We start from the raw sequence: 26159 nt of genomic DNA on the forward strand, positions 1-26159 counted from the left end.
AATAATCAGCGAAGCGTAACGAAAAAATGCTGCGTCAGTTCAAGTGGGTTAGGAAACCGTGTTAACCCACTTAATTTCACCATGTAAAGAGATTGTGTTTAAAAGCACGTATCCCAAGCCCCAGCGTTAGTTAATTTAATATAGGTATATTTAGAAGTAGAGTATAAGTAAAAAATAGTCCAAGTTTAAAGTATCCGCGCAACACTTTTTTTCAAGCCCTGCCGGGAAATAAAAAAATAAAACTAAGTATATTTCCTTAGCAAAGTAAAATTTTAATGTTTCCAACTAAGACTATTATGTTTAGGAACTTATTGATGCCTGTTACCGCGTAAAATTTAGGTAGAGTTCGCAAATTTACGAAGTATTGAATTTTTATTTTTAAGCCGTTTGTTAGCGATAGTGATTGAGGCTTATGACTTCTTACAATGTGTTTACCCACGCAATACTTAGCAGAGTTCGCGAAATATTGCGTTTATTGCAGGAGTTCACAGTAAGCATTTGTTTTTTCAATGAGGATTTTTCTCACGTTTGACGCAGTTTAGCACCGGGATTACGTATTTGCTTAAACATGACGCTATCAAGCAAGTCTAAGCAATTGCTGCTGCAACCTAAAGTTTTACGTTTGGGAGTTATTCTCAATTGACAAACGTAACGGGTTTTCGTTACTGAAAAGGTAGTGTGTTGTGCGCTATAGTGCGCTATAGTTAACCGACATGGCATTTAAAAAAATATGTTTCCATTATTTATGTCTTTAACTAAGATCTTACGAATAACCGGTAAATATTCTATTTCACCTGGGCAACGCCGGGTATTTCGTCTAGTCAATAAAATAATATAGCAAGAACAACGTTGTGTTTGCGTTATTGAAACGTAGTTGTAAGTCTCAAATTTTGCACAAAATTTATTTAAAAATCTTTTACGAATTAAGAACGTCACCTGAAGGCTACAGGGTAAAAAACAGATCTTTCTGGGGGTCTACACTTTTACGTCCATATAACATTTCCGTACAACGTTATAGGAATGTCAGTAATAAACGTTTGTGTTTTACGTCTGTAGTATTTATCGTTTTACAAACGGTATTAGAGTCTACACTTTTACGTCAATACAACATTTCCGTACAACGTTATAGGAAAGTTAGTAATAAATGTTTGTGTTTTAGGTTTTCAAAAGTTAGTATTGACGTAATATTTATCGTTTTACAAACGGTATTATAGTCTACACATTTACGTCCGTACAACATTTCCGTACAACGTTATAGGAAAGTCAGAAATGGCGTAATATATGTCGTTTCAAAAACGATACTGGGAGTCTACACTTTACGACAAAATAACGGTCCAAAACAACGTTATTGGTAGTTTAAAAAGCCCAATAAAAAACGTTTTTCCAACGGTAAATTGTTTGCTGGGCTATTGGTAATAATTAGGGCCATTTTTATTTTAAACCTAAAAAAAAAAAATTAACTTAATTTTTATCAAATTTGAACTTTATTTTAACCTAACGAAATTGCTTGTTTGTAGAGGCCACAGTTCTTCCTTGAATTGATGCCAGTTACCCAAACATAATATTTGTCGATTTCAGACCCAAACGTGATATTTTATCGCAAAGTCAAGGTGTTTTATGGATTATAAAAAGTGCATCTTTTTTTGGCGATAGATTTAGCTTGCTTAGGGATTTTTGTATTACAGAATGTCAGTAGGCTATTCCTAAAATTCAAACTGTTGATCTGAAGCAGTGTGTTTAATTGCAAGTCTTATTAAACTAATTTGCCTCGACCAATCAACCACGCTATTACTTCAAGGTATTTGCTGTAGTCTGATTACAAATCCACACAGTTTTTTTTGTTGGCTATTATGGGCAAGCCGGCAAATGCCGGCAAGCACAACCACTCACTGTGTTGACTAGACAAGACTGGTTATATATTGATATAAGTTTCGCATATACAAGTTGAAAGTTTGCATGAAAGAGAGAAGGCGACACGAGAAAGCGGAAATGATTTATAACCCGAAGACTTTTTGGCAGCCGGGAACTGCAACAATAACGCGTTCACACAGGTAAAATACTTTTATCTATAACGGAAATATGTGTCACGATATAACATTATTCATGTGTGAAACAGCCGAATGCTTTGTTCTCAGTATGACAGCGAGTGTTTGATAAAAGGCGTAAAAAGTGACAAATCATAAAATATTTGATAAATACACAATACAATAAATTCCAAATTATCCACTAATTATTACTTATGACGCTACAGACACTCCAGCACAAAAAGGATTGCCGTCGTGTAACACGGCGGCTGCTTTTCGCAAAATGTAACACGGCGGCTGTTTTTCGCAATATACCCGAAAGGTTTCTATTTTTTTTTTAACACAATTGACTTTTGTTAGAAAGTGCTCCATACAATTTGAGCGAAATGAACATGAACAAGGCAATGAGTCACGAGTTGTAGCTTTTAGCAACACGTTCAACAACAAGTTGTTTTCTTCTGTCGATAAGTCAACGAACGACAGGCGTTTTGTTGTTGTCTTGTCCAGTCCTTTCGTCGTAAATAATGAAAAAAAAAACGTGAAACTGTGAAACTGTGAAAACAAAATAAAGGAGGGGCAGTTATTTGTTCGGAATTAAATTCTATTGATTTTTAACATTGAGCAACATCTCCTTATAAATTTGCATTTTTTTTAGTTTGCACAATTCGTTCAATGTGAGTTTTAAAATAACGACGCATCACAAGAAAATACGCTATGAAGTTGTTGCTTATTCACTATTGCTTCCAACAAAAGGCAGGAAATGGGGTGTTCCTAAAGTTGTGATTTAAAAGCTAATGTTTCGCGTGTGGATAAATTATTATGCTTTTTGATACGAGGTATTTAAACTCGTGTGCAAACGCGGCTGCGTGATGAGAGAAAAACAGACAAAAACCCAAAACGTACCAAATGTTTAAAAAAATTCGAAAATTTAACACGAAATTATTTCGTGCACAACAAAATTAAGTCGTGATTCACAAGTTTAACGCGTTGATTTCAAACTATTGAGCTCCAAGCACAAAAATTAAGCTCTTTAACATTTATCAAAAGATCGTGCGATCGACGTTTAAGCTTAGACTTCATAGATATAGACTATACATAGTTTGCGAAATGCGATACATAATGTTTTAATAAAAAGTCGCATTAAAACAATTTACAGACCTTTCAGTCGATATTTTTACTTATTGTATATATAATTTTAATTTTATTTTTATTTTAAAAGTATAATAGATTTTTCACCTGATAAACTAGGCAGAATCGCAGTTATAGTGAAATCCATGTGCAATTGCGTTTTCCATGATTCCAAACGGTGGTGATGTCTCTTATCGGCAACGCTTGTTTGTATTTAGTATTTCGAATTCCAAGCAAATGCTTTGCTGACGATATGGGGCGTCTTTCAACGTATACTTCGACGAGATCAATTCTTCTAACAGCTAGCTTCTTGTAGGTTCCAAACACGGCAGTTTTTAGGCGGTCGTTTATAGGTAGTCCGTACAGATTAAGGTACGTCTTCTCTTTGAGCTTCGTTCGACGACTTTTCTTGGCCATAGAGTTATTTTTTTCCTCACTCGCGCGGCAACAATTTGAAGCAGGCGGGTTTAATTGCAAGTCTTATTAAACTAATTTGCCTCGACCAATCAACCACGCTATTACTTCAAGGTATTTGCGTTAGTCTGATTACAAATCCACACAGTTTTTTGTTGTTGGCTATTATGGGCAAGCCGGCAAATGCCGGCAAGCACAACCACTCACTGTATTGACTAGACAAGACTGGTTATATATTGATATAAGTTTCGCATATACAAGTTGAAAGTTTGCATGAAAGAGAGAAGGCGACACGAGAAAGCGGAAATGATTTATAACCCGAAGCCTTTTTTGCAGCCGGGAACTGCAGCAATAACGCGTTCACACAGGTGAAATACTATCTATAACGGAAATGTGTATCACGATATAACATTATTCATGTGTGAAACAGCCGAATGCTTTGTTCTCAGTGTGACAGCGAGTGTTTGATAAAAGGCATGAAAAGTGACAAATCATAAAATATTTGATAAATACACAATACAATAAATTCCAAATGATCCACTAATTATTACTTATGACGCTACAGATCTTCGAAAAGACCACGTTTATGAAGAGGAAGTGTTTTATAAGAATTAGGCATTTGTGTCATTTTGCCTGCTTTTATGGGTTAATGTGGTTTAATTGTGTTGCAGTTCCTGATTTTGCTTCCACGACGATGTTTACAAAAACTACTCTCAAGAAACACAAAAACGTTGTCAAAAGCCATAATTTGACAAATTTTGACTTTATTAATAAATTTTCACTTTATCTTTATTTTAACCTATAAACTTCTTAGTAACAGTCCCCTCGGTGCTGAAAACAACTTTATTCTTTGATTCGTGGACAGACGAGGTCCTTAAAAATTTTTAACTTTATTGACTTTTGCGGGCCCTAGTAATAATAGTACACAAGTGGAATTTAATGGCATACAAGTGTAATTTAAGAAAAATGTAAAGGTCTAAAGGTTTTATTAAAATGAGCTGCGGGCTGGGTCAAATTTAATTGCTTGGCGGGCAGGATGCCGTCAACTGGTTTCAGTAAATTCAATAATTCCTATATGGGAGCATCTATTTGCGGCAAAATAAGCATAAATTTCGCATTAAAAAAATTGTTATATATTTCCTTTACTGAACAATTGTTGTTGTTTTTAAGGCCGGTCCGCGACAAAATTCCAGTTTTTAACCGATCCGCAAAAGTGTTCGCAGAAAAAATGTGTTAATTTGGGTTTAATTGAGGTGTCGATCTAAAAGCATACGACCAAAATTTGCACATACTCGATATATTGGAATTTATCAAGATGGTTTAGACCAGTGTTCCCTCTAAGGTGCGCAGCCACACCAGACAAATTGCGCAGTAAAAATTGCCTTTGCGCACTTAAATCATTCTCATACTAAAACCAAAAATGTTCACTTTTTTGCCACAAAGTTTAAGCATTTCGCATTGGCTATCTTTTCATTGAAGTTTGTAGCTAAAAGCAAGTAAATAAAATTCGCATTGACGATTGTGATGTAATAGATTACTTTGTCTGATCGGTTTTCGTCATCCATGCTGTGTATGTTTTTTTTCTCACGTAGAATTAAATGTGTACTCAGGAAAATCAAGAAAAAAATAGTTTATAACAGAGCTGAACACAGCAGTGGAGTGTTTGACAATAATGCGGGATCTTGAAACCGAAATGTATTTTCAGGACGTAAATTTTTAACACAATTACGGTTTTTACGCGATTTAGGTGCAGATACAGCTGTGGGGTCAATAATGGCGCCCTCACAAATTGATAAATGCAAATGAGCGGATAGTTTGTGATTCTTGATTGTGCGCGAAAGGCATCACGCATTATATTTGTAAAATTAAACATTTTGTCAATATAACCCAAATATTCGGATTTTTTTTTCGCACGACCGCATTGTTTGCCATATTTTGTTTCATGTCGTCACGCTTTGAAATATTCTTGCGCACTACAAGAAATATTTGCGCAGTAGAAAATTTTCTTTGAGGGAACACTGGTTTAGTAGACCAGAGGTTCCTAATCTTTTATGTGTTGATGGGCCCCTTTCACGAGGTCTATACTATTTGTGGCTCATATTTTGGAATGTGCGTTGTCATTTGTACGGTATTAAACCAATGCGAAAATATTTAAATTGGGCAACTTATTTGACCCTCAGCAATATTTTAATTACCGTAGCAAAAAACCATGCCCATCTTGCAAGAAATACTACAACCAACAAGTTTATTAACGAAATTTATCAACAAGTAAATGTATCAATAAAAAAATTGTCACTATCTGAATTTTTGCAGTCATGACCAGTATCTGAATTAGGATCCACTGGAGACTAGGGATTTGGTTCGAAATTTCTAAGTAGCCTGAGATTGTGGTATACATTACACCAACTAGTGTTTCCTTTTATGACAAACACGATTTATCATATACCATTGTGGTGTCACTAAAAGAAAGCCAATGAGTTTAAAATGTGTGGTGCAACTTATACAAGTAGAGAAACAGACTGGGAGACTCAAAAAAGATAAAATGCATTTATTCTAAACTAAACAAAATAAACATACTTTGCTATTGCATACACTTAGTTATTAACACAGAACATGTGTTTGCATCAGTACCATTTTATATTTGAATTCTTTAAAAATGTTACAATCAAGATTGTTGAAAACTTAAATCACAACACAAGCCTGATAAATTTACAACATTTGCTTCCAATATGAGTTATTTGACTGGTCAAATAAAGTGCTGTCAATTGACCGTATTTGACTGGTTGACAGGCTTGCCAACCCTAGTTTAGCTAAAAAAAATTAATTGAAATGATGCCGTTATAATTTGTTGGTGTGTTTATATCTAAAACTAAACTAAACACTTGTGTGAAGCGGGAAACACAAAGTTGTACAAAAAGGAAAGTACAGTTTGTGCGAAAAAGACTCAAAAAAAAGCTGAAAAATATTACAACGCCATATTAATGCGTGCAATCATAAAAAAGGGTAAAACATACTATCGTATACATGGCATTGTGCCACCTCAAATCGCGAATTTAATTGTTACTTTGGCAAACTCACAGCAAATTAGCTCACTTATACAGGGATAATATAAAATACTAATTTAGGCAACAACTTGGATAATCAACCAGTAAAAAAATTTAAGCATGCCACTCCGTATTAAGAGAATGAATATAATGTGGTATAATAATTAAAAATACAGGCCCTGTTTTCGTAAAACCATCATTCAGTTCTTATTTCCCTTGTTCTTGTGTGATCCTATCAAAATCAATTCAAACACCCTCGCAATAGTTGTTCTGCTCCAGCATCTTGGAACTACCAGGTTTAGTGCAATTCATGGTTTAGTGACATTTTTATGCGAAATAAGCAAACATATTTTGAGTAGGAGAGATTTTTCCTTGTACTTTTTGTTTTAATAAAAAATAAAACGTCAACACCAATTAGATAGTTTGGTTGCAGAATGGCTTTGCTATCTAGGATACGACGAAAATATTTCATTTTCACTGTCACTTTGTGAGTGAATAGAATCAAGCAGTTTCAGTTGAATGTCGTTATCTTTGTCATTCTTATCTTCTGAAACCCAAAAAAAAACTATACTTAAAAAAATACAAGAAAACAAGTTATCATTTAAAAATACACAAAATATAACATAGTTTTTATTTGTGTAAACAAAAGTTATAATTTCTAATTAATACCTTCAATGTGTTTGTATTTCAAAACAATGTGACAAGCGATTCCCATTACACACATAAAAAAGCCAGCCCAGTTCATCATTGTTAACGTGTCTCCATTGTATGCAGTTGCTAAAACTAGAGTGGCAATTTCCTTAATAAAGTAACAGTTCAACAAAATAACACTGTGCATACATATAATTTTAAAAAAGCTCAAGGCACTTGTCGGTTTTTGAATGATATACTTAAAAAATAATATTTTTAATAAAGCCTGGTATAAAAGGTCAACTAAGTATGAAACTTGGAGAACCGAAAAAAGGTTAAAATTTTTCACTCGTTAGAGCATGAAAAATTAAAAGCAAATAGAACATGAAAATTTAAACCATTGTACTGGTTGGTGCACTGTCCAGGCCACAAATGTTGCAACTAAACAAGGATGCAATTATGAAAAGTGATGGCATAAAAACACAAAGTTTAATTGGTTTAAATATTGTTTTGCACAAGCGGGAAGCTATTTTAGGATCTATGAGTTTCAAAGTTGCTGGATCCCCATAAGAATTTAAAAAGGATTCGTTTAACTTTAAGCATTTGGGTATATTCACAGAGAAATCGCTGAATGTTAGGCTCTCTTGACCTCATTGTGGACCAGATATACTATTTAAATTTTCTAACAGGGGTGTAATTTTGTTCTGTATTAGGTCGCCAAGTTGTATCTTAACACCTGGTATTTGATAGTACCCGTATCTGATGTGCATAATAGACCATTTTGTTTCATAGACTTGTTTTTTTTTTTTGTTTTTTCGAATGAAAATGTCTACTTTGCAGCCTAACATCTAGCCAAAGTCTTTCGATTATTCAAAATACACGACCATGTCTTATCACCAGGCAAGGCATTCAATACACAAGACCTATCAAGTTGGAGAAAATGAGTCTCCTTGACGTACGCCGCAATCCATTTTAACAGACTGTGATAAAAGTTGTTCTAATCATTATGCATTACGTGATTTAATTAAAACATTTAATCAATTTGATAATCTGATAGCGAAACCGAAAATATGCCAATACTGTTCATATGAAGTCACACTTCATAAATTTAAAGCAGTAAAAAACGCATGTAGTATTTTTGATTGTTCTGCGTTTATTTTTTAGGAGATCCAGATTTTCTAGATTAACTTTGAAGCGATTTGGGATCTAGATTAACTTTAAAGCGATTGGGATTTTTGTTTTATTTGATTTCCGGTTGTTTATAGCATTGCTTGTTAAAGCAGACTAGGCCGTTCAATAAAAAGTTTAAATATACCGACAAAGGTGCCCAAACTATAGAATATAACTAAAAAAAAAATGTTTTGCTTGCCAGAGGTAGTAGAATAAATGTTAAAAACACCAAGGTATTAGCATAACTAGACTACATGCAATTATACCAATTTCAATCATAGGATGAAAAAGGTTGACAACCACTGAATTAGATAATAATGTTTGTATATATATTTTGCTAAAAAAATACAAAACAAAGTGAAGTAATACTTTTTTGAATATTGTATTAAGCATTTTACTACCACTGTGGTCTGTATTGGTTTTATATTACACCGATCTAACTATTTTTTTGTAGTTTATATTACTCGTACCTTAAAAATACCACATATAGACAGTGTCAATGAAGATGTAGTACTAAGAAGCAAGTATTCAGAAAAACTTAAAAAGAAAGCCAAAACTCCACCTCCAACCATCATATATATGGCAGACATAACTTCATTAATGTTGTTTGTTGCAAATAAAAAATTGGAGGTAAAAAAGGTTAACCCTGAAACAAAAAGCATGTTTATTAAAAATTACATTAAATTGATGTCCAGATAATGATTAGAACAAATTAAAGGAAAAAGCTAATTATTGGGGTTAAGTGCTTAAAAGTGCTTAACAAAATTTTAACAATTAGGAAAGGTGGAGCAAAACTGACCCCTCACTTTTTGAAAAAACGTTTGTGAAACAAAATAAGGATGATTCGATTTTGGACAAACCAGGGAGAGGAGAAGATGTGTTTGAGGGATGTTGATATAAGGATAGTACAGTAAAAGTATGTGTTTGCTACTAAGTTCAAGTAAAGGTGAAGTTACTTTTTTGCAAAACAATTTGTAGATAAAGCTTTTTATAATCCGACAGTTGGACTTTTTTAGTGTAGAGATTTTAAACAAATCAGGTTTTCATGTGATGCATAGTGTTGTGGCAAAACGGACCCCCACAAGATAATCCGTTGTTATTCGTGTAACTCAACTTAAAACTTATAATTTTTTGTCGATTGATAATAATTGTTTTAATACTTTTGAGTTAGTATGGCATAATAGAAATATATGGCAGTTTATGTACGGCTTTAATAACCGTTCAACTTTTATATTGATGCAATGCTACTTACGTCTTATGCATAGTCCTTAAGGTTTACTTGTATAGTAATGTTTTGTCCTACTTATGTAAAATGTTTTTAACCTTTAAGGCGCCATGTATACCATTACTTGAATTATAATGTAACGTTATGACGCAAATTGGGAAATTATCTCTGAAAATTTGTATGTGCCCCTTTAACAAAAAACCTGATCTGCCATTTTCGCACATCAAGGCCAATAAAATTATCTTTTATTAGTTGGATCCATTTTGTCCCATGTTAAAATCATTAAAAAGGGTAATTTATTCAGTAGGTATGCTGCTTTCCACTGTTTGTTATAGCATAACAACAACTTTCAGTAAGACCTTTTGGTTGTTTCCCCACTGATCAAAAATATTTTGTAAAACTCAGAAAATAGCATTCATCCCTTAAGAGGTATGTATTGCCCTCCCTTTTCCTATTTAATAGAACGCTATATTGTCACAACTCTGTAATAAACCCGCTAAGAATGAAATAATTAAGAATACCATATGTAATAAATGTACAAGTTAACAGCTAACCTTCGTGAGCTAAAGCAAGAGGAAAAAGCCCAACAAACATTGTTGGTTGCAAATGATATGTCAAATCTATAGGATTAGACAAACCTGCAACAAAAAAAGTAAAATGATTAATGATTTGCAAAACAATGCTTTAACATTAATATTTTGTAACAAGTTTGAGTAGAATTTATGGGAACACACAATAAGACCGGAAAAGAATCAAAAAAACACAAAAAATCTCTTTTAAAAACAAAGTCATATAGAATGCATTGTGTTAATCAATGCACTTTTAAAATATCAAATTTTGTCAAAAAAGTATTTTTAGGGTAAAATTTGCACTTTTCAGGTCAAAATTTCTCATTCTTAGATTAAAAAATATTCACCATATTTCAAATTGGTATGTATAACATAAAGGGCATTTTTTGTACTCGCAGTTAAAATGCTTTGTGCTATTGATTGTTATCAAACAAAAAAATATGATGTTTTATAAATATAATAATTGCCCCTTAATAAGCCTTTTTATAATAATTTGCCCCTTAATAATAAGTTTTAACGAATAAAGTTCTTCATGATATCACTATCACTTTCATGGTTAATAACTATGTACAAATTTATTTGCTAGGTAGTTATTTTTGGGACAAGTCTAAGGTGTAATAAAAAAATAATATATGATCTGACCTACTCAACAAACAATAGGCATCTAAGCACCACAAACTCAGCATCCATGGCTGTACCAAGGCTAAGACGCTATATGCCAGGGGTAGGCAAACTTCGGCTCGCGAGCCACATGTGGCTCTTCTAGTCGAATCGTAAAATTCCAAAAAAATGTGGCTACCAAGAGTACCGTTAATGAATGTTTCTCTCCTTTTCATTTCTTTATTTAGGTAAGCAATTCGTTTATGACGTAACACTAGACATAAAATCCAAAGAGTTAGTAAACAGCAAGTCAACATAATTCCATTGGTAAGGTTTCAGAGATTAGCAAATCAAACAAAAGACTGACATTGATAAATATTATGCGTGTTATTTTGTTTTTATCAATATTATTATTGTGTTATAATCATATTACAAATCTGTTAATATTGCTGAATTTGCATTATTTACCGTTTTTGTACTGAAATAATTTTTCTTTGGTACTTGTATTTTCTGCAAATGGCTCTTCCATTAAATACATTTGCCCACCCCTGCTATATGCCATATTAAATTTAAAAAGGTAAAACATTTGCTATTAGTTTCTATGTTTTTTTCCATAAACACAATGTGTAATTGCCAAAATCTGAATTAAATACTGGGGTGAGGGTATTTTAGCCACAAATAAATCAACTAGTTTGTGCTTATTTTTTGTGTTAGTTTGTGTTAGGGCAAAGATACCTTGGATAAAATTAGGTAATCAATTATTTTTAACTGTAAAATTTTCAAAGGCTAATTTCCCACCTAAATCTTTTTTTTGAGTAAGAATTTGACTAAAAGTCCATCTTATTCCCCCTACAAAGGATGCAGATAAAACAAGAATAAACCCTTCCAAATTGAACTGTGTAGACTCGTATACAAACATAAATAAACCAGAAGATATAAGACAGACAACAATAATGAGAGACCATTTCTGAAATACAAAACACTAATATTAATCAGATAATAAAAATGTATTTACACAAAATATAAAAAAACTAAAAAAACGGTTAAATAAACTAAATAACAAAAGTAACAACACAAAAAATAAGCAAAACAAATTCACCTTAAATTTGAATTTTATATGTTATTTATACCTGTTTATATAAAGCCTAAATGTAACAAAGGAGAAGACAATAAAAAAGTTCAAAAGAAGTAAGCAGAGCCTTATACACAAGAGATATTGCCATTTAACAGTGCATCAATAGTTAAGCTATTCATCTATAGAATTAACTAGTTTGTCTAAAGCAGTAATTCCAAACCTGTGATACACAATCTTCACATTTTAACGTAATATTGATACTATTGCGACTAGGGCTGAAATTGGGTTTGTTTTAATTTATCTTTTGGTTTAATAAATGTGAGTAAATTTGAGCAAAAATGCCTCTTTTAGCAACCATAACATATGAAAAAAATAATTTAACCTGAAAATTTTAAAAAATTGGCAAACTTTGACATAATTTCTTATTTGAATGGCCAAGTTAATGTTAGGAAAATATACTAAACCATTATCCAAAGAATTCAAAAGGCCCATTATCAAAATTATTTATGAAAAGTATAACACAGGGTTGTTCTTAAGATAAAAATTACACTCGCCAGCCTGGCGCGGCTATCAATCAGCACTCGCCAAGACGAAATAACACTCGCCAAATTTGTTGGCACACAGTCTGCAAATTACCGTCCTAGCGCGGTCATTTCTTGGGCTATCGTTAACCTGTCTTATGGTTTCTATACGTAAACATTAGTGTTTATAAAAGTCTGGTCGTTTATTTCCATGCATGGATGAACAAATTAATGACCCATAAAGCAGTTTACGCTTAAAACTATGTTTTTCAGCCGAAATATTTTTTTCCAGTCTTTAGTGAAAAAATAACACTGACAATTTAGTAGCCACGGCCTGCCTGTTTTCCAAATTTTTAAATGCTCGCGCTCTTTTTTATCGTATTCTGTTTTTTCTGTGCTTGAAGGACGTTTCAACGCAGGTTGCTTCGCACAACCATATGCCAGAGATTCTGTGCTGTGCGACGCCCTATAGTGGGTCATTTCAATTTTCCAAGGGCGTCCGCAATGGTTTCGATTCGTATCTTAAAATAATTACGATATAAAATATTCACAGACAGTTATTTTTTCAGCTTTGACTTGGTTGACCGCTATGAGCTTAAAAGATCGCAACAACATACTTACGTAGACTCATTATTAATTCTCAGCTACAGTTACACAAGTAGGCGAAATTTTAAAATACCGTAATGTTCAGTGGGCCAATTCGGTCCATCAAAACCTTCTTAAAAAAGACTGCTTACAAATAATATACGACATTTTCATTCGAACTTATTGTTGCCCAAAACTGCAGCAATTGCTTATAATTTTCTTATACAAACAATTCAATCAATACAGAAAAGTAAACTTCTTATCGCTGGGTACATCGCAAGTTTAGTAAACTTTTCCAAGGACGTCAACGACCGGGTTAAACATTTAAAAATTAACAACGTTTAAGTTAAACAATAAACCTCATAACAATTTACCACTGCAGCAATGACGTATTTGATTGTTTGCCGGTAAACGATTTTTAAAACGGGACAAAGAGTGTTTATTACGATCATACAACGGGACAAAGATTCTTTATTACGAGCTTCAAACATGACTTCGATTAAGCTTATTATTTGTGTAGTGTTTAACGAAATAACTGGCGCTAATAATGTTTCGCTTAGTAGTGTTGCTTAACACAAGTTGTCCTACACCAACTAATTAAATTTCTCGCTGAAGCCACTCGCCAGTCGGGCGAGTGAGTGTCAATCAGCACTCCCCAGGAGCGATTTGCACTCGCATTGGCGAGCGGGCGAGTGCTTTAAGCCCAACCCTGTAACAATTAATATATTGAGGGTGATCATAAAAAAAAAGTGACATATATTTGTTCTTACCGGAGTTTCAAGTTTAAGGACAATCGCAAATCCAAGAATAAAAATTATAGCTGTTGATTTGACCATAGTATATCTGTAAAGTAACACATATATAAAATGAAAAGGCTTCAAAGCTATAAGTGTAGGTAGATGCAATTCATGCTATACTCACAAAGAAACTGTAATGAAAACAAAACTCCAGTTTGATAGTCCAATGTCCAGCGCACTTGCAAACCCTAAAAAAAGAACTCATAACACATGTTTTGTGCATTACACTGTGATCAGACAAGAACTAACCTACATTGAAAGCAGCGAATGAGCTGGTCGTCCCTATGTTGTTTGGCACTCATTGTGTCTAAAAGAGGGTGACTAAATACTTTCTTACAGTAAAACTAGCATCTTACAAGGATTTATCAATTTGGAAGCGACATTTAATCGAATTTAGTGACATACAAAACAAAAACATATTCCAACTAGACGGGGGTGCAGTTGTTGTATATTTTGTCAGGGGGTATATTTTCAGGGCTCACTGTTTATTTTCAATTTTTACTTTATTTTAATTTTTTTTTTTTTTAATTTTTTTTTTAATATTTTGTATTGTGTACTTTATATTATATATTTTGTTTTTCATTTTCCTTAACTTGTTTCTGCAAGCAAAAACAGATATGGGCCGAAAACTTCCCCACTTAACTTATGCCTTTGATGCGAAAGGGGTTCAAATATGGCATAGATTTTGGGGAATGATCGAAACATATATTTGATAAATAGAATTTACGTAGATAATGCGTATGGCCATTTTATTACATTTTGACCAGCTTACGTGTTTGAAAATCAAATACTATCATTCTCTTAAAGACTAAAAATGGTTTAACGCCTATGGTTTGCTATACTTTTGCAAACTTTTACTCGGTAATTTTTTACCATGGCTTGGTCCGAGCAATTACTGTTAAAACAGGCTTTAAATCTGTAGTTTCAAATAATATGAAAAACACTATTATGTTCTCAATACGCAAACTATTAAATCGAAAGTTTTGCTAGATGTTTTTAGGCCTGATGTTGGAATGCTGGTTGGAGCAAGATGCACGACAGGTGCTAACAGAGAGGCGTAGACTGCGTCAAGATTTCGCATTTAAACTTGCGGTGGTAAATACACCCTATTGACACTTAATTATTAGGCGAAGCTTATCGCGAAGTAATTGGTCGCCCGAAAAAAAGCTAACGCGGCATTGAAAGCAAGCATTATAAATGAGTCGCCAATATTCGCTTTGAACATCTCTACTCGCAATGCTTCCCTCCGTTAATTGTACGGTGGGTGAAACTTTATTCACGGCCGTACCTCTTTGTGTATTACCGCGACAATACGATGAAATACGATTTGGACAATATTGGAAAAATCGTATTTGGAGAATATTTGCTATTTGCATCTGTTCTGTATGTTACTCCAATCCAACATATCAACACACAATTATAAGTTGTGTATAATAATATAATAACTTATGGCTTTGAAGCGAAAGGGATTCAAATATGGCGTAGATTTTGGGAAATGATCGAAACATATATTTAATCAATAAAAATTTACGTAGATAATGCTTACGGGCATGTTATTACATTTTGGTCAGCTAGCATGTTTAAAAAGCCAATATTTTCATTCCCTCTAAATGATTTAACGTCTATGGTTTGCTATACTTTTTCCAACTTTTACTGGGTAAATTTTTACCATGCCTTGGTCTGAGCAATCACTGTTGAAACAGAGTTTAAATCTGTAGTTTTGAGCAATATGCAAACACGTTTATGTGCCTAATAAGCCACGTTTTATATTGAAAGTTTTGCCAATTTAAATCCAATAAACGCAATATTTATTTATTTATGACGCCATGTTATGACGTAGCTTTGTAACGTCGTCGTTAAGAATGCGTTCAACTTAAGCGTGGTAAAATATTTTGTGTTGTAAGAGCAATAGGTTTTTTTACTTAGAGAGGCCTCTTTATGAAAGGCAAGTCGCAGGCGCCTAGTTTTACTAGGCAAGCCACTTCGAACAAAAACGTTGCACGCGCAGGACAATGAGACACAGCAGGGATGCCAGCAGCCGCCTCGTCGCGAGCTGAATAAAGCAAGTGAATGAAAGCATTCTGTATTGAAGTTTTTCTGCCGCTAGATAGTAGTAGATAGCTGTTATGAACTAAAACGATGACGTAACACTTTTGTTTTTTGTCCCCCAATTGGAGGTGCCTAGGGGTGCAGCCTCATAAACCTCTACATAGCACCTTCATACCACTCTACGCCATGTCTGAAAATTTGAAAGTTCTACGATGTTCACTTTTTCTATAATGCTCTGGACAAAAATCGGTCTGAAACATGCCATAGCAAACCATATGAAACCAAAAAAAAAACAACGGCAAAAACAAGATATGTCCCGAAAATAAATTTTCGGCCCATATAATTGACAAATATTTTGTGAGTAGGTTTTATTATTTTAGGAGCTAAAGTAAACAATTTTCTCATACAAGCAAAATCAGTGACTTGTTTGTCAGTACTATCATTCAACTGCAACAATGCGAAAAGGCATTTGATGAAAAACACAACAAACAGCCTCGCTTTATGTCATTGTAAAAAGAGAAGATGCGAGAATGCAAGATTCTATGCCAAATTAATATAAGATTTTATTTCAGACATGATTTACGATTCTACCTTTGAAGGTAAAATTAATAAAAAATAATTGGAAGGAAAACTTGTAAAATAACATTTATTAATTAACACCTGTAACAAAACTTTTTAACTCTAAAATATTTTAAGCAATAACCTGGAAAATTTTGCTTAAACTTTTTCAATTCATCTATTTTGTTTGTTTCAGCATAGTCATGATATCAACTGGTACCAATCGGATTGTCATACTTCTAGTCTGACATATCGGATATCGGCTACCTAACTAAATTTAAAGCCAGCACTATAAACGTTCCCCCACAGTAAGAGGCCTTGATCAAAACTTGCCACCCATGTCAAGTACAATTAGACCAAACCTTTTCGCTGGCAAAAACCCAAGGTATTCAAATCCTAAGGATCCGATATACTAACATAAAAGGATAAACTTTGCCACATGAAATTTTATTTTTACCAAGGCAATCTACTTAACTTATTTTTTACGGTCACGCAGGTTATTGCCTTATAAATGCCTAAAACGTTTTACGCTTTTTCGTCAAGAGGTTTTGCGAGAAGTCGCATGCGCGCCCCTTGGATATAACATGCAACCAAAGTGCAATGCTGCGTGATGTTTTGGAAATGGTAGGACTAAATAATCGACTATAGCACACAACACTTGGCTAAGCATGTCAAATATATGTTAAGTAACAAAGACCTGTGTCATTTGTTAATTGAGAATAACTCTCAAACGTAAAACTTTGGGTTGTACAGCAATTGTTTAGACTTGCTTGATAGCGTTATATTTAAGCAAATACATAATCCCGGTGCTAAACTGCCTCAAACGTGAGAAAAATTCTCTTTGAAAAAACAAATGCTTACTGTTAAACTGCTGCAATAAACACAATATTTTGCGAACTAAGTATTTCGTAGTTAAACATATTGAAAGAAGCCATTAGGCTTCGGCATCAATCACTATCACAAGATTGCTGGGAAGGCTTTTGCATGATATGCATGCAGGTTTCCTGGTGTTTAATCAAAGTATGTTTAGTATACAACCTGTGTGGTAGCAGTATTTGTTCTTTGTAAAATGAAAGAAAACCTCATTTGAAAAGGAATTTTGAACATTGCTTAGTATTCAAACTTCAACAACAAACACTATATTATTTGAACTCTGCCTCAATTTTGGGTGGTTAAACATACTGCTAGAAGTTTTTAAATTATGCCTTGGAAACATTGCATACGTTCTTAAGTTTGAACGTTGCACTCGTTCGGTAGCAATAAACTATGTTATTTTTTTGCCTTTATGTGTAGCCTATTGTAAAACACCGTAAGCACTGGTTGTCTCTTGACTTAAAAGGATTGAAATTAAATTACTCTTTTCACCAGGTTTTGTACACACTGCAACAAAATATGTAGCAACATTTATCATTCCAGAATTACTAACAAAAGCCTTGAAAATAAGAATTGCTTACCCGTGACCGGGTTGCAACGGCGCTCGCTTGGTATGCGCGACTTTCTCTCATAGAAAGAAACACAGTTTTTTCTGACTGGGAGCACACGCCTTTCTTTCTATTTTACCCACTCACCTGGCGACTCGCTTCACAGGGAGCAGTATGAGCGACGTTGCTCTGTCTGTCTCCCTAAAATGCGTGCAAATGTGTGTAGACGGACAAATTTATATAAATTAAAAAACCTTTTTTTTTTGTCAACTATCTAGTATACATGGTGGGTCAAAAGTAGGCTTACAGTTATTCAACTTTTTTTAGGTAGCATTGAATAGCCACCATGACCTCCTGACCTGACACCAATGGATTTCTTTTTGGGGGGTGTTGTAAACAACAAGGTGTATGAGAAGAACCCCAAAATAATAAGTTTACTTTTAGACCTAAACCCTACTTTTTATAACTGTAAGCCTACTTTTAGCCCACTCTATATATATATAAGATAATCTTGTTTTTGCCTAACTATTAATAACCCATTTTATCATATTTTGTTACTTCAATTTAGCACACTTGTTCCAAAACTTTTGTGTCTGAGTCGAACAGCGGGGTTTCCAGATTAAATTGATAAAAGCATAAAGTTCTCAGTTTGTGTGACATAATTAATGGGTATTACAGCCCTTTAGGGTCTGTATTAGCAAGATAATACTCTGTTAAACTGACCTGTGATAAATATGTTTTTACAATACATTTTCCAGTTTAGTGTGGGAGTTGCAGACCGCCACTTCCACCAAATTGCTCTTGATATTGCACAGTAAATAAATACAGAAAGAAAATGAAAGCTTGTTGTCATCAGTGGAAAATGATATGTCTAATACATAAATTATTTACTAAGCGTGTTTATTAATAGCTCTTATGTATGTTTATACGAACCTTAAACATCCACTTATTATAAAAGGTTAACCCAATTGAAAAGGTATAGTAAAACAAAATGAGGAATCCAGCTGTGATAGCTTGCCATAAAGTATGTTTAAAAGATTTGCTTGGTTTTGCTGGGTGCAGAATATTTTGAGTAATTCCACAGAGAACCACTCCTCCATCAGATTTGTAACCCATTAAAATTAAAGAACAATGAAAGTCATTTTAACTTTGTTTACTTTTAATATTCTAAATCTAAAACATAAATTGGTAAAAAACATAAATAGTGAACTTTACAATGTAAATTTTGCTAGTGAGTTAAACTACATGGACTCTAATATTGGCCAAAGGATGTTTTTTCGAAATATGATGCTATAATCAGGGGCATAGCGTGGGGCGGGGTGAGGTGTCAACCAAGATTGCTGCGATGTTAAACTGTTAAAATTACACCCGGCATTTAAAACCAATCTGTCTTTTTTTACGATTAATCACCATTCATTACAGCTGTTTTCCTGGAGCACCTGCCGCCAAACCACGTATCTAAAAGAGCCCTGATAATGGACCCAGTATTACTAGTAAAACAACCCGCCAACAATGTACAAAAGAGGAATGTAACTTTTTTTTTAAATTTATTTATCCTTTTGTTTTTTGACTAAAATTCCTGCGGGTGGCTCTGTTAAAACTAGAATAACTGGTAAGGCCATTTTGACCCTTTTTGATTTTTAATCATATATATACCTTCACTTAGGTAATAGAATATTGAATCTTTCTAAGTCCAGGTTTTAACATGTAAATTTTTAGTTTATTAGAATAAACACAGTATGAGGTTGAAGCGATTTACCTTAAATTAAATATAGGTGCCAATCTGACGTAAGCACCTATTAGACAGATGGCAGTTTCCCCAAAACACTCCCAGCCGCCTAGGTTTTGTGGTTTGTCACCCCCTGACATAGCTCTTTGAGAACATCATACTATGTGTCTAGTTATAATCTATAACTTCGGGCCGCACCCCACCCTCTAATATGTTTAAAGGTTTCAAACTTCATATTATATGACACACCTAGTGGATTGCTGAATATCCACAGTATTTACTTATGTAATTGGCGGAATACAGGCTGTAGGGGCAGAATCGCACTCGGGACTCGACGGAATTGCACATTTGACTATTATCATCTTTGAATATATGTTCTCCTGGAGAAGAAAAATAATTAATAAAGGCCTAATAAACTGGTTTGCAAATTCTGCCAGAAATAAAAAAATATATAATTTCTGCATTTTGTGCTTGTTTCCATGTGTTTTTTATTGTATTCTTGTAGATTTTCTTGTGGCATTATTTGTACAACATTAATTTAGCCTTAATGCCCTTCAGCAATACTCATTTTTTTCAGATGCAGTCATGCTCTGTTCCAAAGGTCTAATTCATTGCTCTGTTATAATGATACTAGATATAACCTCATTGGTTATACAAATCACAAGTTGAACAATAATACTACCAGCAAACTAGGGTTGTCATAAACTGATACCAAGTGCACAAGCAAACTTTTTCAACAGATCAAACATCTTAAGGGAACCTACTGAACGTGGAAACTGACTGGATCCCAATATAACTAACTGAAATAATGTAACGGACTGAAGTTATTATGCTGTACCGTTACTACCGTATGGACCCTTTCGCCACCAGTTTAGCCCTGCAAATGGTGACCACCGCGTTAAGGAACGTCAATCAGCGTCTGGAATTAAGCGCCGCCATAAAGCGTTACATTTGAAGCAACAAGTTTTCAAGAAGAAAATCTGTCATCGTTGGATCAGGCAAATCGTTCGAACCTTTGAACTTCACAACTGAGCCGCAACGTTCATCCGAATAAAACCAACAACCCGAAGAAGAAGAAGACAGCCTACGAGCAACGAACTTTCCTGCTCATTTGTCCAACAAATTGCAACGAGCGCACCTAACTAAATGTTCACAAGAGAACAAGCGCCGCCAATCAACATTGGAGGAAATGGCACCGCAGCGATGCAAATCGCAATTCGCCGCTGGATTTCTTTGAAACTTTCGCTTAACCTGCTAAGCAAACAAGGTGAATGTCGATCTATATTACAAAATATATATTCAAAATCTAAGTTTACCGCCGATCGAAAGATCTGTTCATTTATATTGTGAAACACGATTAATATAGGCTAAGCGTAAAGCTATGAATGTCAAAAATGTGCATATAGTTTAAAGTTTTGATAACAACGCTAAAACTTGTAAATATTAATTTTATTTTGTTGTGCACGAAACAATTTCGTGTTAAATTTTCAAATTCTTTTAAACATTTGGTACGTTTTTGGGTTTTAGTTAGGGAAGTCTGAATCAAAGCACGCACAACGCGTCTAGTTAGGTAGATTACAAAAACACGAGACGTCAAATTCCTCGTAAAAAGCATAATGATTTCTCCACGCGCGACACATATGCTTCAATTCGTGCAAGTCCAAACACGAATTTAGGGATAAGCCCATTATACCTGCCTTTGTTAAAAGCAATAGTGAAAAAGCAACAATTTAGAAACGTGTTTTCATGTACTGCGTTTGTTTGAAACTATCTTTTAAAAATGAAATGTGGTATTTAATAACCAAAATATTGAACAAACAACTGCCTTTCTTTTGTTTTGTTTTTCAAAGGTTTCCATTGCATTGCACGGTTGTGGACGACTGAGCATGACAAACAACAGAGCGAGATGTACAGCAGTTCCCGTTGAACTTCGAAACACCAACAGAAGATTTTTCAACTTGCTGCTACCTGTGCCAAATTTAACTCGTGATTTTGTTTTGTCTTGTTCATGTTGTTCACAATTTTAAGCACAAATCTTTTATGGCTGCGATAGATATGTAGCGCGTCGGCTTATTATTTGTAGTTATTTAATTACGTGGCCCAATTGCAGACCTGCCACGGTTGCTCGTAAATTAACACGAAGATGTTATTTGCATTCCGTAAACACGCCTCTGCTAATCGATGGCCAGGCGTGTGTACAAAAGCCTAACTAGACGGCATCTTAAGGGAACCTACTGAACGTAACTGGAACTGACTGGATCTCAATTTAACCAACTGATATAATGTAACGGACAGACTTTATTATGCTGGACTGTGTTAGTACTGTACCTTGGACTTTAATCTATTCCTGTAAGTTGATTGCCGTTCTGATGTTATACAATAAACTCAGATCCGTTTCTTGCTGTGGCTAAACTATTATAACACGCAATCTTTCAAGCAACCTTCGATCAACCTTCGAAGAACCTTAACAAACGGAGCCAGAATCAATCATAGCAGAAACTACCATCTGCCTCAAACCAATCAGTTTTAGCCCTGCACCCATCCCTTTCCCCAGTTAAAACATAGAAGAGGAAATATCTGCAAAATATGGAAAGGTTGGGTTGCTAACTGGAATAAGAATCTTGACTTTGAATTCGACAAGAATACCCCCAAATATGCCGTAGCAATGAAGTGCTGCACGGACGAGTTATTTCTTGTCGAGGAGGGTAAAGAATGCCGTCCTGCGAGGAGCTCCAGCGAGAATTCAAGACGAATGAAGGTGTGCTTGAGTGCATACAGTGCCAGAGGTAGGCTACTCTGTTGTCTGTAATTGTTTTACTGTTGACCCACCATCTAACGTAACGATGTGTAAAACGTGTAGGCTAATACCCATTGCAAGTATAAGATAGTAAACTGCAGTTGCGGGGAAAAGGCATTCCTGTCTTATGGGTCCCAATAAACCGCTTATATGTGATTGTGAGTAGCCTACGAGTGGGACATTGATATTGGTGTTGAACGCATTTAAATATTTTTTGAAGTTTAAATATTGTTTCACACAACCTTCGAGTTTTGAATATTGAACTGCGATGAAAAGGAAATCAATTTTTAAATTTTTACGTCGTACAAGTGTCACGTTGCTTTTTTGCAGAAAACCCACAGTAGTGCCAAGCACAAAAAGTTATGGGGTATGAAAGGGCGCACGGCACCTACAAGCAGTAGAGGGGTGCCGATGGTAATTGATAAAAAATGTCCTATACTGTCTCTCAGGCACACGAGTAGACCACGAAGGTCGATACTTAATGGTTAAAATTACAATAAATGCAACCCCAATAGTATTTGTTAATGTTTACGCGCCGAATAAGGACGATCCAGAATTTTTCGCCAATTTATTCGCCGTAGCCTACTCGACAGCTTTTCCGATGCCCCGATAATCATGGGAGGTGCTGACTTTAAAGGAGGTGCTGACCTAAAAAAATGAAATTAACCCAGCACCACATCGTTACTAAATGACCAGCGTTACAAGATAAAAAAAAAGAACGGCAATCACTTATTATGAAGCAAATTACCATAGGCGCAACCGATCCTAACGTTAGTTGGGACGCCTTGAAAGCAGTGGTTCGGGGAGAAACTATTAGCCATTCGGCCAACTAAAACGAAGCCTATATATTAAGCAAAACGATTTAGAAAAACTGATCGGGTAGACACAAGACGCTATTTTGAATAATTCTGAAACAGAATAGCTAGCCCCCTGCACGAAAAATTGTCCAAACTAAAATCGGAACTTGACCAATTAATTCTCCGCCAAACCAAAAGCGCCGTAACGCGTAGTAGGGCTCGCTGGACAGAGGAGGGCGAGAAAAATACAAAATAATTTTTAAACTTGAAAAAGGGTATTAACAGGCTATTGGTCGACGATAAAATAATAACTGACCAAAACAACCTTTTTGACGGCCTAGTCGTATATATGGCAGCTTGGTGACATAGGTAAATACGGGTAGGCTGCCAGCTTCTCAGTCAGAAGCAGTAGTAACTCTAATTCCAAAAGCTAATAAAGACCATCTTCAACCGGGCAATTTTAGACCAATAACTCTACTGAATGTAGAATACAAAATTGCATTAAAAGTAGTTAACACCCGGGTCTGAATTGTGCTATAAACGACATTATCTCGCCTGCGCAAAATGGTTTTATTCCGAATCGATACATAGGCACCAATATTCGTCTTTTGTTCGATATCATCATTGACTGCGCGGACTATTACGATATACTCGGCGCGATACTGTTCTTAGATATGTTTAAGGGCTTTGACACGGTGAACTGGAACTTTATATATGCAGCCTTAGCTGTTTTCGGGTTCGGATAAGATTATTAAATTAATCGAATGTTTTTATCAAAATCTATCGTGCGTAAATGTCAATAACAACTTTTTGTCACAATCGTTTAACGTTGAACGTGGCGTACGCCAGGGAGATCGTGTTTCTCCAACTTTTTTCGTCTTATGTATCGAATGCCTTGCCACTGTATTAAGACAGGGCGTTTACAACGGCATCACGATATATGGCAAGAAATTTAGTGTCCCTATTTGCTGACGACACTGCAGTATTTCTATCGAGTGGTAGTGATCAGGATTTTACAGACGTCTTTCGGTAATCGAAGACTTCGGCGTAATGTCAGGCTGCAAAGTAAACATGTCCAAATAAAATGCGTTTTTCATTGGGACAAATCGAAAAACAGTCACAAACCCATGGAACAAAGTGGTCTTCTATGGCCATCAGGTACTATCAAGTACTTAGGCGTTAAAATTCCCACTAGCCCGAGTAACGACGCCGATCTAATTGAAAACACTTCACACCGCTGCAGAAAAAATGCAAATAGTATCAAATATCTTGTCCTCAATGGTTCTCTCGCTTCTCAGAAAAACAACAGTTATCAAGACCCTCATGATCCCAATTTTCAGTGCATGATCAATATAGATACATTCTTTTTAGCCTTACGTATAAAATGGGTCTTTAAATTACTCGACGAAAATGCAGAGGCTAATTGGAAACATATTAAAGGCCCATTTGACCAAAATAACAGACTAGAAGCGTTCCTTAATTGAAACATAGGGACAAACTTGTTTGCAAGACGTATACTCCCCCTGCGAACTTTACGTTGCAATACCGGCGTGCAATAACTCTTGGATATCATAGATCCAAGGGGAAACAGTCGTCATCAAAAAATAAAATACCATTCAAACGTTTTTTTTATGCCGTCACTTATATAATCTAATATTATTTTTCACCAGGACTTATTGAATACAAACGGCGAGTACCTACAATATGGCGTATTGGCAAATAAATTTAACTTTTTATCAAACAACACAGATTTTGTCAAAGTCATTAAATGAACATCGAGTCTACCAGAAGAATGGAATTCCGGTAGCAAAACTACGTCACGATCGTATACAACCCAAACATTAAAAATATTTAGTCACCAGTTCAACTCCACCAAAATGGTTTATGAACAACTGCAAACAAAAACCCTCTTTCCACCTAGAGCTCAATTAGAATGGCTTCAAGATAAAGTTTAACTTGGGCGCAATCATAACAAATGATTCACTTTATTCGTATTGTAGGCTAAGGTAGATTTGAAATTTTGAAATTTTTATGTACTTTCTGCAAAAAGGCTACGGAAACCATATACCACCTGTTTTATTTGTGTCCTGTGACGTGTTTATACTGGGAAAACGTGAGCGCGTGGTTTAGTATGAAAGTACGAATATCGTGTACTTTTTTTCCGAACAATTACTCCTTGGAGTGCACAAAGATATACCGTGCAAAACATTTGTAAATTCTGTCCTTCTATGTGCAAGGTACGGTATGTCATCTATCAATGTAAATATGTCGAAAGTGCCCCGACTGTTACGCTTTTTCGCAATGTTATCTTCTGTGCGAACTTCCGATCAATATACGGCTTTAAAAAGAGGAAGTAAAGCGATTTACAAAAGTAAATGGTCGTTAGCCTAAAAGCTTTTCTATTGTAATTTGTTTTTCTTCTGCATTTTTCGCTATTTTATTTATTAATAAAAAAGCCGCATTGACAGTCTTATTTTCCTCACGGCCGCAAGTTAAATGTTTTTAGGGATGACTCAAAAAGTTGTCAAATCGTGACGTCATAGCATAATTAATCTTGCGACGTTTTGTCCAACGAACGCGTGGTAAAATATGGAACCTTAAAGCAGATTGATCGCGCGAAGATTTGGCAAAACTTTTAATTCAATCGAAATGGGCTGAGGCCCATAAAATAATCGCATATTGTTATAAACACAAGCATTTATGTAAGAATTGGATTTTAATAGTAATGCGCCCCAATATGCCATGATATAAATAGCACTTTTGAAATTAACGGATTTAGTTCAAAGGGACTAAAATACAAAAAGACAGATAGTAGAAGTTCGCGCAAAGCGCGAAAAATTAGCGTTTGCATTGAAATTTGTCAAAATGATATTTTTAGGGGCATGGCCAGGATCCACCCCTGTTCTAATGCTCTCAGCTCTCAGATCTAATGACCAGCAGTGATAGACGAATGTCTGGCTTGCCTATAACATAAAAACCCCGTCTAATTTTAAACCTGTCTCAAAGTTTAAAATTCAGCATTTTTT

The 26159-nt window shown here is 34.8% G+C and overlaps 1 protein-coding gene across 1 annotated transcript; it reads right to left on the bottom strand.

Annotated features, from left to right (window-relative positions):
- Positions 1-5750: 5750 nt before the first annotated feature.
- Positions 5751-18977, bottom strand: LOC146168236 (solute carrier family 35 member H1-like). The gene is made up of 9 exons (XM_083386176.1): positions 18744-18977; positions 18534-18681; positions 13907-13970; positions 13756-13828; positions 11603-11771; positions 10190-10273; positions 8881-9056; positions 7280-7409; positions 5751-7157 (listed from the first exon to the last, which is right to left on the bottom strand). Exons 1-9 carry the CDS (start codon positions 18924-18926, stop codon positions 7054-7056), a joined length of 1131 nt encoding a protein of 376 aa, XP_083242302.1. The 5' UTR covers positions 18927-18977; the 3' UTR covers positions 5751-7053.
- Between the last annotated feature and the right edge of the window lie 7182 nt (positions 18978-26159).

The sequence above is a fragment of the Ascidiella aspersa genome, chromosome 1 (assembly GCF_963924565.1).
Source record: "Ascidiella aspersa chromosome 1, kaAscAspe10.2, whole genome shotgun sequence".
Taxonomy (NCBI): Eukaryota; Metazoa; Chordata; class Ascidiacea; order Phlebobranchia; family Ascidiidae; genus Ascidiella; species Ascidiella aspersa.

Coding starts and splice junctions, on each gene's coding strand:
- LOC146168236 (XM_083386176.1), bottom strand. CDS start 18,926: ATGGGTTACAAATCTGATGGAGGAGTGGTTCTCTGTGGAATTACTCAA. Junction 13,829..13,906: donor GTTTTCATTACAGTTTCTTT/GTGAGTATAGCA, acceptor GTTACTTTACAG/ATATACTATGGTCAAATCAA. Junction 9,057..10,189: donor TCTTGCTTTAGCTCACGAAG/GTTAGCTGTTAA, acceptor TTTTTGTTTCAG/GGTTAACCTTTTTTACCTCC.